General features: G+C 37.7%; 1 protein-coding gene across 1 annotated transcript; it reads left to right on the forward strand.

Annotated features, from left to right (window-relative positions):
• The first annotated feature begins 10,463 nt into the window (after window positions 1-10,463).
• LOC119078495 (dnaJ homolog shv) lies at window positions 10,464-12,434 on the forward strand. The gene is made up of 5 exons (XM_037186046.1): window positions 10,464-11,098; window positions 11,165-11,281; window positions 11,626-11,853; window positions 11,913-12,123; window positions 12,194-12,434. The coding sequence occupies exons 1-5, from the start codon at window positions 10,658-10,660 to the stop codon at window positions 12,256-12,258; spliced, it is 1,062 nt and encodes a 353-aa protein (XP_037041941.1). The 5' UTR covers window positions 10,464-10,657; the 3' UTR covers window positions 12,259-12,434.
• Window positions 12,435-15,537: the final 3,103 nt, after the last annotated feature.

Genomic DNA, 15,537 nt, shown 5'->3' on the forward strand with positions numbered 1-15,537 from the left:
CGATTTAGTGCACAACGAGGATTGGGAGTTACGAATCTGTAGCAAAAGCGATAGCATTTCGTCCTTAGCCACATGTACGTTCGAATTAACTTGCACCGAGTGGTTGACGGGGTCTACCCCACTAGATACACTGGATTCAGAGCTGGACCGAAGTAATCTGTCCTCAGCATCGTTATTAATGATTAATACGTTATCGTCACTCATTTTTATAACTCTTTTAGCAGATCTATCCTGTTTATCTTTGGTATACGGATGATTTCGAGTATTACGCTTAGCTTTGCGATTCAGAACAACCATACGATCCATCAGTACATGTAATATAACACTGACAGACATTTTGGCGCGCAGAAACACAACGACAGCGACAACAGTGAGAGAATTCAAAGCAGCGAAAATGAGAAATTAACGTTTACAGAGACATACCTATAGCTGAACTCCAATATTCAATGAAAATCGAGGTTTCAATTGACACAGCAAAATACAATTAAATTAGTTTCAAAGCAATAAGTAATCGGAAATTCAATTTCAAAGTTATAAACTCACATCACACTATCACACTATCCGTACACGTTCTGATGTCACCTCGGAGGAAATAACGATTTTAAAAACGGATGCTAACGCACCCATTTTCATATTCGTTAAATCGACAGATTTTGAAGAATCGGCCATACCTGGTTTACATTCATCGCCCAAAGCCACTTACAGTGGAGGTTTGACGCAAGTCCTTTTATCCACTTACAAAAGAACTGATATCGGTGGAGGTGACGCGTACAGCTTCGACTCACAAAAAGAAAAGCGAAAATTGTACCGAAAAAAAATGAACAAAAATTTTTTTTTAAACTTGTACACTTGCGGAATTTTAAAAACCGACCCATTTTCTGTTTCGTGGTGTACTGGTTTTTTGTGAATTTTGCATGTATTTTATATGGAGAAGTCAGAAACTAAACTAAAACACAGAAACAATAAAATGTGTGTATGATAATTTAGAGCCATTTTGGGCTAAATTGAAAATCAGTCTACGACGACAAACAAAATGGAAGTTTCTTCTTGTAATTGGATTTGCGTCACATGCTAAAATGCGGGTAGAAGTATTCATTCAGAATAGATTAATCAAACGGTAGTCAATTACCAAACTAAAGATTGAACAGAAAGAACTATACTTTCATCTCTTAACTTCATTTTTTTTCAACGAATTTTTTCTCAAGAATTTAATTTTTCGTCGATTAAAACAAAAAATCTTGAAAATTGGTTAAGAATTACTCGAATTATTGTGAGAACAAGCGTTTCGGACGTTCTCTGTATAACGTTTATAACGGAATATTTTCAATAGTTATTTACGTATCTGTTGTGGACGTTATATTTTAGGCAATTTCGCGGGTTGTAGCCCGAACGCAGTGAGCAGTGAGCGAAAGTGCCTAAAATAAATCGCCCACAACAGATGCGTATACAACTTTTTCATGCTTCGGGGCCGAAAATGAGGGCAATTTTTCGAATTTTCTCGGGTTTCCGACCCTCTGCATGAAAACTTACATGTGCACCTGTTTGGGACGGTTGATTTAAGGCACTTTCGCTTGTAAGCCTCACTTCGTTCGGCCTACAATCCGCGAAATTGCCTAAAATCAATCGTCCAAAACAGGTACACAAATAACCATTTTTGATACCAACATCGAAAGTTGATACTTTCGCCCTCGAAATCCGGGGCGAAAGTAAAAAAATGCAAGTTATGTGTTTGAGCGGGGAGAAAGAAAGAATACATAAAGCGAAAGTCAATATACATAATGCGAAAGTCGACTACATAATGTAATAGTCGACTCTTGTCAATAAGTGTACTGCGATCAAAATTGAAATAAAGCGTGCGCCAGTGCTCTTATTGAAATTAACATACGAAGTTGATACTTTTTGTTGCTGAATGATTTGTTAGTTATTTGTTAATTTTTGTGTGTGTTGTTGTTGTGATGGCTAAATAATTAAATTTTTGATATGCCAGGAGGCTGCCGCCCCCTGGACCCCCGCATTTTCTGGCTAAATGCCTTCATACTTCAACATTTTGTTCTGCTGTTTGCGATACGTATCAACTTTCGATGTTGGTATCAAAAAAAATAGTATGAACGACTCGGGGCAAAAGTAAAAAAATTCAACCTGTGCGATTGAGGCCCTTGCCTTCGGCGCGGGCATCAACTCTCGCACACGGTTGAATTTTTTTACTTTCGCCCCTTGTCATTCAATGTACTATTTCATGCTTCGGGGCCGAAAATGAGGGCAATTTTTTGAATTTTCTCGGGTTTCCGGCCCTCTGCATGAAAACTTACATGTGCACCTGTTTGGGACGGTTGATTTAAGGCACTTTCGCTTGTAAGCCTCACTTCGTTCGGCCTACAATCCGCGAAATTGCCTAAAATCAATCGTCCAAAACAGGTACACAAATAACCATTTCATGCTGAGGGCCCAAAATTACGAGAAAAATTCCGTAATTTATGCCCAAGGGCATGAAAAGAATCATTAGTGTCAGTTTTGGACTTTTGATGTGATTTTCTGTTACTGTCTTTACAGGGAATAAGATAAGCTGAGACGAATTATTATAAAAATGTTTCCATCTCTCGATGTTCTATATATAAACCACACCAATGCGAAGGAACCAAAACTGTGTAAAATAGTCGAGAGTGTTGTTGTCACTTCGTTCGGGCTACAACTCGCGAAAATAGCTTAAATACATCGTCCAAACCAAGTACACAATAGTTATTTCATGCTGAGGGATGAAATTACGAGAAAAATTCCGTAATTTATGCCCAAGACATGAAAATTAAAATTTTCGTAGTTGGTGTAATGAAAAACGTTTAAAAGAACTTTAGTTATTTTCATGCCTTGGGCATAAATTACGGAATTTTCTCGCCCTCAGCATGAAAAGTTTTATACGCATCGGCTGTGGGCGGTTTATTTTCGGCACTTTCGCTCACTGTTCACTTCGTTCGGGCAACAACTCGCGAAATTTCCTAAAATATACCGTCCACAACAGGTACGTAATGGTTATAATTGTGTACATGTTTTGGACGATTGATTTTAGGCAATTTCGCGGATTGTAGGCTGAACGAAGTGAGGCTCACAAGCGAAAGTGCCTTAAATCAACCGTCCCAAACAGGTGCACATGTAAGTTTTCATGCTTCGGGGCCGAAAATAAGGGCAATTTTTCGAATTTTCTCGGGTTTCCGGCCCTCTGCATGAAAACTTACATGTGCACCTGTTTGGGACGGTTGATTTAAGGCACTTTCGCTTGTAAGCCTCACTTCGTTCGGCGAAATCCGCGAAATTGCCTAAAATCAATCGTCCAAAACAGGTACACAAATAACCATTTCATGCAGAGGTCCGGAAACCCGAGAAAATTCGAAAAATTGCCATCATTTTCGGCCCCGAAGCATGAAATATGAAAATTCAACTATCAGTTAGTCACGACATAACAAGAGGCGCGAAAGTATTTTCGTCTCTCTAACAAAGTAGCGAAAGTACTTTCGGCCTTCGAACGGAGATGAGATGCGAAAGTAAATGACAGCAACAACATGTGTACCGCCTGGTGTCGTTGTGATCGCTGTGATTGTTGTGATAGAAAAGAACGTTGCCAACACTTTATTATTATTTTTTATCAGGTATTTCGGTAAAATTTATCAATTGGAACGTGCTTGGGAAGCTCAAATTACAGTGTTCGTAGCGGGTGTAAAAAAAAGTAGTGTGGATCACGTGGCACGACGTAAAAAATTCAACCTGTGCGATTGCCGCCCTGGCCTTCGGGCACGGGCTGCAAACTTCGCACACGGTTCAATTTTAAAAGAAAAATTAATAAATTAGGCTCTCGCATATGAATTTATTTCAATTTCATATACAAGGATCAACTAAAAATTATTCTACACTATGCCAAAAAATGTGTTGTTTTTCTTATAAAGTTGATTAAAAGTGACGAATTTAAATAACAAAATTTAAAGGGTCAAATTCAAAAATTTAAAGGAGATTTGGTTTGAGCCTTTGCTAAAAATCCCAATACTTTTACACGTAAATTGTAACAGCTTCTTGTGAATAATTAAGATGGCGCGCTGGTCGCATGTCGACAAACGTTGGTAATTCTGCTAACTTTACCAATGCTTTTTACAATTGGAAAACAAATAAGCAATAGTTATTTGTGTACCTGATTTGGACGATTGATTTTAGGCAATTTCACGAGTTGGTGAATACAAGCGAAAGTGCCTAAAAGCAATCGTCCAAAGCAGGTACACATGTATGTGAGTTTTCATGCAAAGGGCCGAAAACTCGAGAAAATCTCAAAAATTGTCCTCATTTTCGGCCCGAAGCATGAAAATCCCATATTTCGTGTGACTATTTCTATCACTCATTGATAGCAGTAATGAGTCGTAGAATATCCTGACTAATGAATTGCTTCACTCACATAGTATGTGTTTCGGATTAAAAAAGAAGTTTAGTTAAAAAAAATATCAATGTTATCGGTCAAAGCAGTTCCACCGACACTTTGCTGACAACGAAAGTAAGTTTTTCTTCTGATCACATTTAGACAAATCTGTAAATTCAAGTGAAATGTTTCAGTAACCATGGGAGAATATTACGGATTAAATGTGAAAAGCTTATGCAAGTTAATGGAATGTAGTGGTCAACAGAGCATCGACGCGCCACATTCGGTAGTAATTCTACATCGACGAAAACTCGAGAAACGTTCTTGACAATACTGGGTGACGCCTTTCGCGATAAATTTTTTATAACGTTGCTGATTCTGTTTTTGATTCTATTCGAAATTCACAAATTAATATTTGTTGTTGTTGCAATAGTCGTGACTGTTGCGTTTGACAATTTTATGGTGTGCAAGTATCGGCGTTATTTTGATGTTGGTAGTCAATCGAAAGCAGTGACTGTAATTCGAAATGCGACTGTGACGAGCATAAATATTGATGATGTTGTTGTTGGTGATGTGTGCATTTTAAATGAGAATAATGTCGTACCAGCGGATGGTATTTTAATTGAAAGTGATGGTCTCAAGTTAGACGAATCGTTTATGAATGGGACCTCGTGTTATACGAAAAAAGGTAAACATCTCGACGCAATGATACTATGTGGAAGTGAAGTAATTGCTGGCAGTGGAATTATGGTGGTAACAGCTGTGGGAGTGAACACGCGTAAAGGACAGATTTCTCAGGTGATGGAGATTCGAGCAAAGAATGGCAAAAGTAATCAAATTGTGAGTGTAGACAGTGAGCGAATAACTTTTGACGAAGAAGCAAGTATTCTACGACAGAAGATTCAAAAATTCTTTTGGAAAATTGCTTGCATTTGCTCGGTTATTGGTGGAATTCTTTTCGTTATAATGATAGGACAGTTTTCAGTATACAAATTTGTTATTGGATCGAGACCTTGGGAAAACCATTATTTCAAAGCAATAATATGGCGACTGGTCGTATCCATCAGAGTCTCTGTATCCGGACTACCAGAGAGTATTGTTTTAGTAGTTCCGACTACGTTATTCATAACGTTTATAAAGCTCTACCAGGAGAACATCTATTTCCGTCGTCTATACAAATGTGAAGCAATGGGAAATGTATCGTCGATTTGCTTTGATAAAACTGGAACATTGACCACAAATAAAATGGAAGTTGTGCTGTCTCATATATGTGATCATCAACAAACATGGACCACTGGAAATGACCAACAAGCTATACCGAATAACATCCTCAAGTTGATAGCAGATAATGTATCGATAAACTCATCCACACACATCAATAATGATGGCAACATGGAACAGTTCGGAAATTACACAGAACGAGCTCTATTGGACTTTGTTACAAAAATCGATCTAAACTTCCAAACAATCCGAGATACACACTCTACACAGCGAGTGGCCCATGTCTTTCCTTTTAATTCTGATCGAAAATACATGGGCACTGCAATAATGTCAATAGGTAATGGAACTGGTTATCGACTCTTCATCAAGGGAGCGTCTGAAATTGTACTTGACAAATGTAATTTTATGTTCGGTGAAAACGGGAAACTGATGCACATGACAAATACCTTGCGCGATCAACTCCAAAATGAAGTTATAAAGTCGACAGCTACGAAACGTTTAAGAACAATCACATTAGCATACCGTGACTTTGTTACCGAGAAAACTGCTGTCCATGAAACTTATATAAATTGTGAACCGAATTGGGACGACGAAGTGAATATTGTGCAAAATTTAACGTTTCTTGGCGTACTTGGAATTGATGATCCAATAAGACCCGACGCTCCTGACACAATCAAGACTCTTAAATCGTTGGGCATCACTGTTCGAATGATTAGCGGTGACAACATCGAAACTGCAAAAGCGGTCGCAATAAAATGTGGAATAATGGAAACAGATGGCGAGAACGTAGCGTTGGATGCTACAGAGCTTAACCGTTGCATTCGAGACAAGGATGGTGTCATTCAGCACTATTTGTTTAATACTTTATATCCCAATTTGCGAGTGATTGCCAGAGCTTCACCTATCGATAAGTACAACATGATTGATGGCCTCAAACGGAATGGTGAAATCGTGGCAATGGTTGGTAATAGTGATGGAGATGCTCTAGCATTGAAAAAAGCAGATATTGGAATTACACTTAATCCATTAGGTGACGTCGCCGCCTGGGATGCATCCACTGTCTTGTTAAACAATGGTAAATTAGATGGAATTGTACGAACTGTGTTATGGGGTCGTAATTGCTATAACTCAATTGCTAAATTTGTGCAATTTGCATTGAGTGTTAAAGTGGTAATTTTTGTGGTTGAAGGTATTGTTTCATTGGTTGGTGACTTTTCCTACAAACCTTCAAATATTTTTGGGATTGACTGGCTTATGGCCATTCTGGCGCTGGTGTCGGCATATTTTACATACAAAATTGGAAACGATTTATCACTGAATCGATCTTATGGACGAAGTGAATCTATAATTTCGAAGACGATGACGAAAAACATTTGTTTTCAATTGGTTTACCAATTTTTTGTGTTGATTGCAGTCTCGTATATTTTGTCGCATAGCGATGATGATACCATCTATCAGAATATTGTCGTTATGATGACTTTCTTTAACGTATTCAATTCAAGAAAACTTTTTACCGAACGTAACATATTTGATGGAATTTGTTCAAATCTACCCCTGTGTGTCGTTTGGGTTGGTGCTTTAATTTTACATGTGCTTCAAACCCAATGTATCATATACCTTTTGCCACCAGATTATAACGAATGCGAACCTTTGCATTTATTTGATTGGATTTTATCAATATTGCTTGGCTGCGGTATTTTGATCTGGCACCAATTACTATTATGTTGCTGTAAAGAAAAACAGGTCGAACATAATATTTCTGCGGTATAACGAATGTGTGCGATTATCCGAGGCTGCAAACTTTAACATATAAAAAAATTCACAACTTTTTCACAACGAAGACAAACATCACGGGCAAGACTGTAAACTTTAGAGAGGTCATTAAATTTTTTTTATTCATTTCCACATGCATTACCCAGAATCACGAGAATATTAAGAAATTTTCGTATGAAATAACTAGCTACCATCATTTTCTTCATTTTCTCCCACTGTAACGATTTTTAGCAATTCATGTATAAATCAATATTTTAATTGCATTAAACTTCTCGAATATTTTTTCCAGATTTGTTTTTTAATGTTTCGTCGCTGGTGTAACCTTGGTATCTACTGTATTCCTTGTAGATTTTCTGTTCATTGTCATCAATATATACGTCGGGCTCAGAGACAAAACTAGACATTACTAGTCATGGAATTTTTTTGAACATTCTTGGAACTGAAGTTTAATAATATTTAATGTTTTTGAACTTCTCAACGCCCGATTTTTGGAAGTCGATCTTCAAAATAATCCCTCAAAGTTTCTCCGTCTGAATTCGGAATGCATCAATCATACCAGAACAGTAAGTCTGTTTCTGTTGTGGAGATTTAACCTGTTACGGACGGCAATCATGTGACCAGTATTACTATCGGGTCTATTACTTCCAGTTGCGGTGATCAAAATTGTATGGAAAAATTAAAGTGACAAAATGTTTGGGGCACAGGGCAGAAAATCATTCTATTGGTCCCCTGATAAAAAGTGTCTATGGGACCGACTCGATCCGAATCGATTTAGGGTTCACAAAGTATGTGAAAAATAGCCAAAATCACTTGCCAACCAGGTTTTTAGAAAAAAAAAAAATAATTCGAACTGATGATGAAGACTGATGTTAGGACATCTTAGTTTATATTAGTGTAAAATCTTTTCAACTTTTCCCGTGTATCGACACCTACTGTGTCCGTCCAGGCAGTGCTTGTCAAAGATCAGATTCATAGCGTTTATTCTGAGAGCGAGTCCTTATCGGTGACGAACAAAACCCAAAAAATTATTATGTGGAAATGTTCAGATTAACGAGGACTTCATTATCTGCAAAAAAAAAGTTTCATTATTTCAGATTTGTCTGTACTTTTCAAATAAAACTTATTACTCGGTGTCCCCGGCGAACTTTGGTAAGTAGCACTGGACGTCCACGCAAATATTCCGATCTCTTTTTGTCATTTATTGATATCCCCGAGATTTTCGGCCACCGACGCGTCTGGTCAACAGCTTTCAAGGAAAAAAAAGTTTACTGAAATCGGTTTTCATTTGGTGAAAATATTTCGAAAAGTCTCAAATTGGCTGGAATTACCCATATAAACATATTAACATATTCATATAAACAACTTTTCATTCGAAATTCCCCAAAACAAATGCAAAATTCAATTTTCTGTCGAACAAATTCAAAAACATTCGACATGTTCGCTCTATCCGTCGAAACGACCCAGTCGTCACATTTAGCATCTCCCTGCCTCCGTTCCATACAAATTTTGACATTAGACAATATATATTTGACATTAGACCATAAATATAACCACAAAATTGCTTTCGCAGCATCTCATGTATGGGATGACTATAACATGACAAAGGATAAAAAGTTGAAAAGTGGTTTTTTCGTGTGAATTTTGTTGAGCCGAGGCGAAGCCGAAGCCAATAAACACACAAAAACAAGACTTTTCAACAGTTCGTGTTCGTATAGGGCTATCAATATTACAGTAAGCCATGTTAATAGGAGAGATGAGTTTAAATGGAGATTTTCGATGGTGTAGTGTTGCAGTACAGTTTCAAAATAAACTGTTATGACGGGGAAGTGTTTTGTAGGGGAAATTGAGTTTGAACAACGCACTCCAAGAACTGGCACGAGAACAGAATTAAGTAACAATGAAAGTAAATAGATAGGTATAGCCAAACGTTCAAATTTGTTCTAGCCGGAGCACATACGGATTTGCATGGCGCCACCTCAAACGAACTCATTTCTAGCGCAAATTTCCACTAGAAATGAGTTCGTTTGAGGTGGCGCCATGCAAATCCGTATGTGCTCCGACTTGTATGGACTGGCCATACCTACTTATCTACTTTCATTGTTAAGTAAGAGGTCTCCACGACGCAGTAGTCTAAAATTCTAATATAAATTCAGTTTTTTTATTTTGGTATAGGTCACTGCGTTACGGACGTTCCATAGAGTGTTATGATGAAAGAGAAGAAGGATAAAATAAACTGGTCTTCTGTTCTCTCGCTCTAATCGTACCACGTTGAAAGAGAAGCAAATACTTTGACAAGTACCCCAAGGCAAGTTATAATAACTAGTCTTCGGTTTTCTCGCTCTGATCATAATAGTCTATACAAAATAAGAGGCCAAATCTGCCGTAATTTGCATAAGAAACACTTAACGGTAAATTTCCGTTTATTTTTTAGCAATTTTCAATTTGATAAGAAACTACTTGATCAAAAATGCCAATAAATAATTTGCAAAAAAAACTTTTCCCACAAATATTTTGTATAAGAAACAACTAGGAAATTACAGCACAAAATACATAGAAATTCCATACAATCAGTTTCTTATGCAAATTATTTGTGGTCATTTTTAGGAAAGTAGTTTCTCTTCCAATTTCGTTTAGAACAAAATTGACAAAAGTTTCTTATGAAATTTTTTTCATATTTTCGTTAAGTTTTCATAAGAAACTACTTGCTGAAAAATGGTTACAAATAATTTGCATAAGAGACACTTGTTTCTTATGCCTGTTATTGGAGTGCGTTGGTTTGACCAAAGAACTTGCGGTAGCTGTCAAAAGTTCACGCAAATGGATTTCTCATTCATTTAACACTTCCCATAATTTTTGACAAAATAACTTTTCCCCGTCATACATGTCTAGTTGACGTGTATGGACAACTATAACTATATTGCTTATGTTATTCGTACAGTGCTTATCATTTTTCAAGTTTTTTGCGCCACAACATGTCTAAACATAATATCGTCAAACGCACTACAGAGACACCGCTCTCCCCTACAGTGCCCATGTGTTTTTGAAATATTCCATCCAACCAATCAAAAACCAACACACAACATAATCAACGCTGGAGTGTATGCGTGTGCATTTTGACACTTCTCCGTCAGTTTAATTTTGCCAAGTAGTGAAGCCACTAATTCAAGTTTTTTTTTATTGATACAATCAATCGAATGATGCAGCATTAGCTAATTTATAAATTAAAAGCGCCGTAACTGACCACCCACAAAAAGTTGTTACCGAATTCCCAAGATGAATACGCTGATCCTACTAAATTTGTTCCTGTTCGTTGTGCTGACAGCGGCTGGCCGAGACTTCTATGCGATATTGGGGGTGAAAAAATCGGCCACTTTGAATGAAATCAAAAAGGCGTACCGGAAACAGGCCAAAGAATTGCATCCCGACAAAAACAAAGACGATCCGGATGCGTCCAAGAAATTCCAGGACCTTGGTGCCGCGTACGAAGCGCTATCTGATGAAGATAAGCGAAAAACGTATGATCGGTGCGGGGAGGAGTGCCTGTCCAAAGAACATGGCATGGACAATTCGGATCCGTTTGCCAGTTTCTTTGGCGATTTTGGATTCCATTTCGGTAATGAAGGCGGTCATAATCATGACACACCAAGGGGAGCCAATATTGTGATGGATTTGTATGTGACGTTGGAGGAATTGTACAGTGGCAATTTCGTTGAGGTATGTGTGAAGTCGTCAGGAGTATGGTGCGATGGACGGATATATTGAATGTGTCTTGTCTTTCAGATTACTAGAAACAAGCCAGTCATGAAACCTGCCTCGGGTACGAGAAAGTGTAACTGCAGACAGGAAATGGTTACCAGGAATCTGGGACCTGGTCGCTTTCAGATGATTCAGCAAACGGTAAGGATATTTAGTGAACTATAACGCCTTTGAGAGCCTGTAATCGTCGAATCGTTTTCGCTAATTTTCATGAATTTTCGAGAATTTTCACGAATTTCGTGAAAAGATCTGAATAAACATCGCCGTTAGTCACTCTGTGTAAAGCAAATATCTCGGCCAGAGCCTGTGTGATATCTGGTACGAAATTCTGTTGATTCATCTTCGAGTAATGACTCAGAATGATCACGAAGTCGTTAGATGTACCAATACATTCTCAAAGGGGGAACTAACAGATCGGAATGACTGAATGACCCAAAACCTGTATTCCATCCCACCGAAATTGACTCAAATCTTAAATATTCCAGGTCTGTGACGAATGTCCCAACGTGCGCATGGTGAACGAGGAACGAATTCTGGAAATTGAGGTCGAACCTGGTATGACCAACGGCCAAGAAACGAAATTCGTTGCCGAAGGCGAACCACACATGGACGGTGAACCGGGCGATTTAATAATTCGAATCAAGACGGCACCACACTCGAAATTCGAACGACGCGGTGACGATTTGTACACCAACGTTACGATCAGTTTACAGGTACGTTGAAACAGACATTCGGCAGGTGAATGGAAGTTGTTACGAAATTGTTCCGTTAGGATGCACTGACTGGTTTTGAGATTGAAATCGAACACTTAGATGGTCACAAAGTAACGGTGAATAGAGATAAGGCGACATGGCCGGGAGCGAAAATCCGCAAGAAGGGCGAAGGCATGCCGAATTACGAAAATAATAATTTGCATGGAACGCTGTACGTTACATTTGATGTGGAATTCCCCAAACAGGAGTTCACTCCAGACGAGAAAGAAGGTAAGAGGCGCGAGCAACTGGATTGAGTATTTCACCTTTCAACTGACCCGTTTTTCCTTCTGTTTTACAGACTTACGACGGATACTTGCCCAGTCATCAAACAATAGAATTTACAACGGCCTGAATGGGTCATAGTAACGTGTGTGTGTGTTAGGAGAAACCTTTTCTTATTTGTACAGTCGCTAGGTTTTCTAATTATTGTTTTTTGTATGGAAGAATGCCCGACAAATAGCCGAAATTGTATCACATTTTGTTTGTTTTTTGTGATTTATTTATTGGAGACGAAAATTAAAAACAAATTACACTTGAAATTGAGTTTACCGAGTTGTGAGAAGATGATGGGCATTTGTTTCTGCTTTCTTAACTTAAAACATGTCAGTTATATCATTGATTCCATCAATACTCATATGGGTGATACATTCGTATCAGATCCCACTGAACGGTTCGACATCTATGCAATGTCGTTACACCCACAAAATGGTTTGTTCTGGATCTTTTGTTTTTAATCGATGGTAAGAACTAACGAGCGAAGTAGTTCAGTAAACTAATCGGTGTCGAAGAGGACCTAATGGAGCAATAAAGGCACACGAAAAATCAAATCTTAAAAAAAAAAATTCGTTGAAAATTCTGTAGTGCCAGGGAAGTCGGATTTCCGCATTTTCATTTTTCCAGGCACAATAGAGCTTGCAGTGAAAATTTGATTTTTAAAATCCATCCATTTGTTCAATCTGCTTCCAAATTGGTTTCTGTCAACTGGCTGGTTGTAAAATTGAATGGACACCGGAAACCTGTTACTAACGCTTCGGAGCAAAAGTGTTGGAACAAACATTTGTTTTTATCTTAGATATTGTATACCATACGGCTTAACAGTGACCTTATGATTAACAAGGCTCGGACAGGCCAAACTGGGCGATCCGGTCGCTAGCTATTTTAGACCGTTAAAAATTTTAAAAATCAAAAAAATTATTTTAAAGGCATTGTCCTAGCGGATGTTGGGTATCCATTCTGGTCCTGAAGATGCACTCATGCGAACTACGGTATTTGGCTAAAACTGACGATCAAATGGCAAATAAAAACAATAAATTGAGGGGCAAGACAAATTCCTCGAATTATTTATTTATCATTGCTGACCCGGCAAAGACAACGCAGCTCTGAGTTATAATTCCGGAAAAAGCTTTAGAAGCAAACCAAATGGTTGGCGTGGATATGCCATATCCGATATGGTGAATATTAATCGATGAATTTATTGTCTGTCAGATTATTATTATTTCGTACAGTCAGAGGCAGTGAATTTGATTGTTTGTGTTGATCAGCTGAAAAACAGCTGAAGCAAATTCATGTTGAAATTTCACTGCCTCTGACTGTATGGCAAGGATACATGAACGTGAACCCTAACTTCGACACCCGTAATCCGATTCAGCCTGTCCCAAACGGCTATTGATCTGTTATCGATAACGACGATAAAAATAATGACAAACTCTGGGTAATATGGTTCTATATATAGAAAGATCCATGTTAAAAAATTGAAGTACAAGATTTGAAAAACTTTTATCTATGGAAGTAAGGTTTGTAGCTGTTCTTAGTGGCATAATGTTGTATTATATATGTGAAAAGCCGTCCCCAGCCGTCTTAAATTCCACTTTTTTGAATTTGCCGGACTTGTTTCCGCTGATTTGACTCCTATGGACAACCAAATAGTTTAGTCGATAAGGGATTTGTCCTCTGTAAACGTTTACCGAGCGGGTTGGGCAAATCGAGTGATTGGAAATTGTTGGGGGCATCGAAAAAATAGGTTCTAGAAGGAGAGACAAAATTTTCGCCCACTCTCGGCTCCGTCTCGCCTCTTTAAAGTTCAAGTGCAGAGGTGACTTTGTCGAGTGATTAATCCGGCTTTGTGGCACGTAGAATGATGATACCAAACGTTTTAGTGCATTTTCGTTCCAAAACTAAGTATTTTTTGTGAAATTTTTTGTTTTTAATAAAATCAAAAATGGCGTAAGTTTTGTTGGAAACTTTGTCCTGTTTGAACACTTGTGATATTTGGTCTTTATTCACCTTTTAAATGAAAATCCGGTTGAAAATATTTGATTTGCAAGCAAAATATTCATATTTGTAGTATATTTTAGGAAAAACTCTGAAAATTCAGATGAAAATTGGAAAACTGGAAAATCCCTAGTAAAGCATGCAAAAAGCATTTATCTGTATACGAAAAATAATCCGCGAAAATCGGTGGAAAATTGCATGTAGAATCGCACCGAAGAAAGAAAATCGATTTTTTTAAATTGTGCAGAATGAAACGTAGAACATTATTGGTGAACAAAGTTTGACTCCAAAAATTTTAGTTCAAAAAATATTTAACTTTAAACTTAAAAATAAGAGTCAACTTTCGAGAAGAACTGAAAAATCTCTAGGAAAATTGGAGACTTTTACCTTTCATTTGAGCTATAACAAGGTATCCTACGTGTCACTCAGCCAGAGTAATCACTTGACAAAGTCACCTCTGCACTTGAACTTTAAAGAGGCGAGGCGAAGCCGAGAGCGGCCGAAAATTTTGTCTCTTCTTCTAGAACCTATTTTTTCGATTCCACCAACCGAGCCCCCAACAATTTCCAATCACTCGATTTGCCCAAACGGCTCGGTAAACGTTCTGTCCTTACCGACTCGACTAAAAGCAGATTTCCCCCCACTCAGGAGTGCGAGCTCGACATGTTACCAACTTGGTGATAGACGTTATAAGAACCCAGTTCATAGAATGCTGTATAGTATTTCGTAAGGGTCTACAAATCGCTACTTAAGAAAGTAGAAGTTGTCGTTGAATAACGCATTCCCTCTACCGTTTACGAACACATAAAAATCATTTACGAACACATTTTTAATAAGATTAAAATTATCATAGAAAAGAAACTGGGACATCACGAACATGTAACTATCGACGCGTTTAATCCTCTCTGCTTTTATTATGAAAGTGCCTAAAATCAACCGTCAATAGTAGATATTAGATAATAACTATTACATGCGAAAGGTCAAATCAAAAGAAAAATTTGGCCTCAAGACATGAAGAATCTATTCCTTCATTAGTTTTACCATGTACACAAAACTCTTGATAAAACCATTTTAGCAAGAGTCTTAATCGCTATTTTTTATTGTCGCTGTCGTCATAACATGAATTAGCATACTGGTAATGATTCACTCAGTGGGGTAGTCTACTAAAATACTTGGAAAAAACGACTTCAGTCGGGTAGTCTATTAAAAGATTACTTTCCGACTCTTACAACTAAACAAATTCAGTTGGAGAAAATTGAGCCAAGTGAAATGCAGATAATTTCGTTTTGAATTTTGTCAGATAAGTCTATTAAACGTCAGCCGGGCAGTCTATTAAAAGACTTGGAAAGAATTACAAAGAAAAGAAATGAA

This window comes from Bradysia coprophila, unplaced genomic scaffold, assembly GCF_014529535.1.
Source record: "Bradysia coprophila strain Holo2 unplaced genomic scaffold, BU_Bcop_v1 contig_297, whole genome shotgun sequence".
Classification (NCBI taxonomy): domain Eukaryota; kingdom Metazoa; phylum Arthropoda; class Insecta; order Diptera; family Sciaridae; genus Bradysia; species Bradysia coprophila.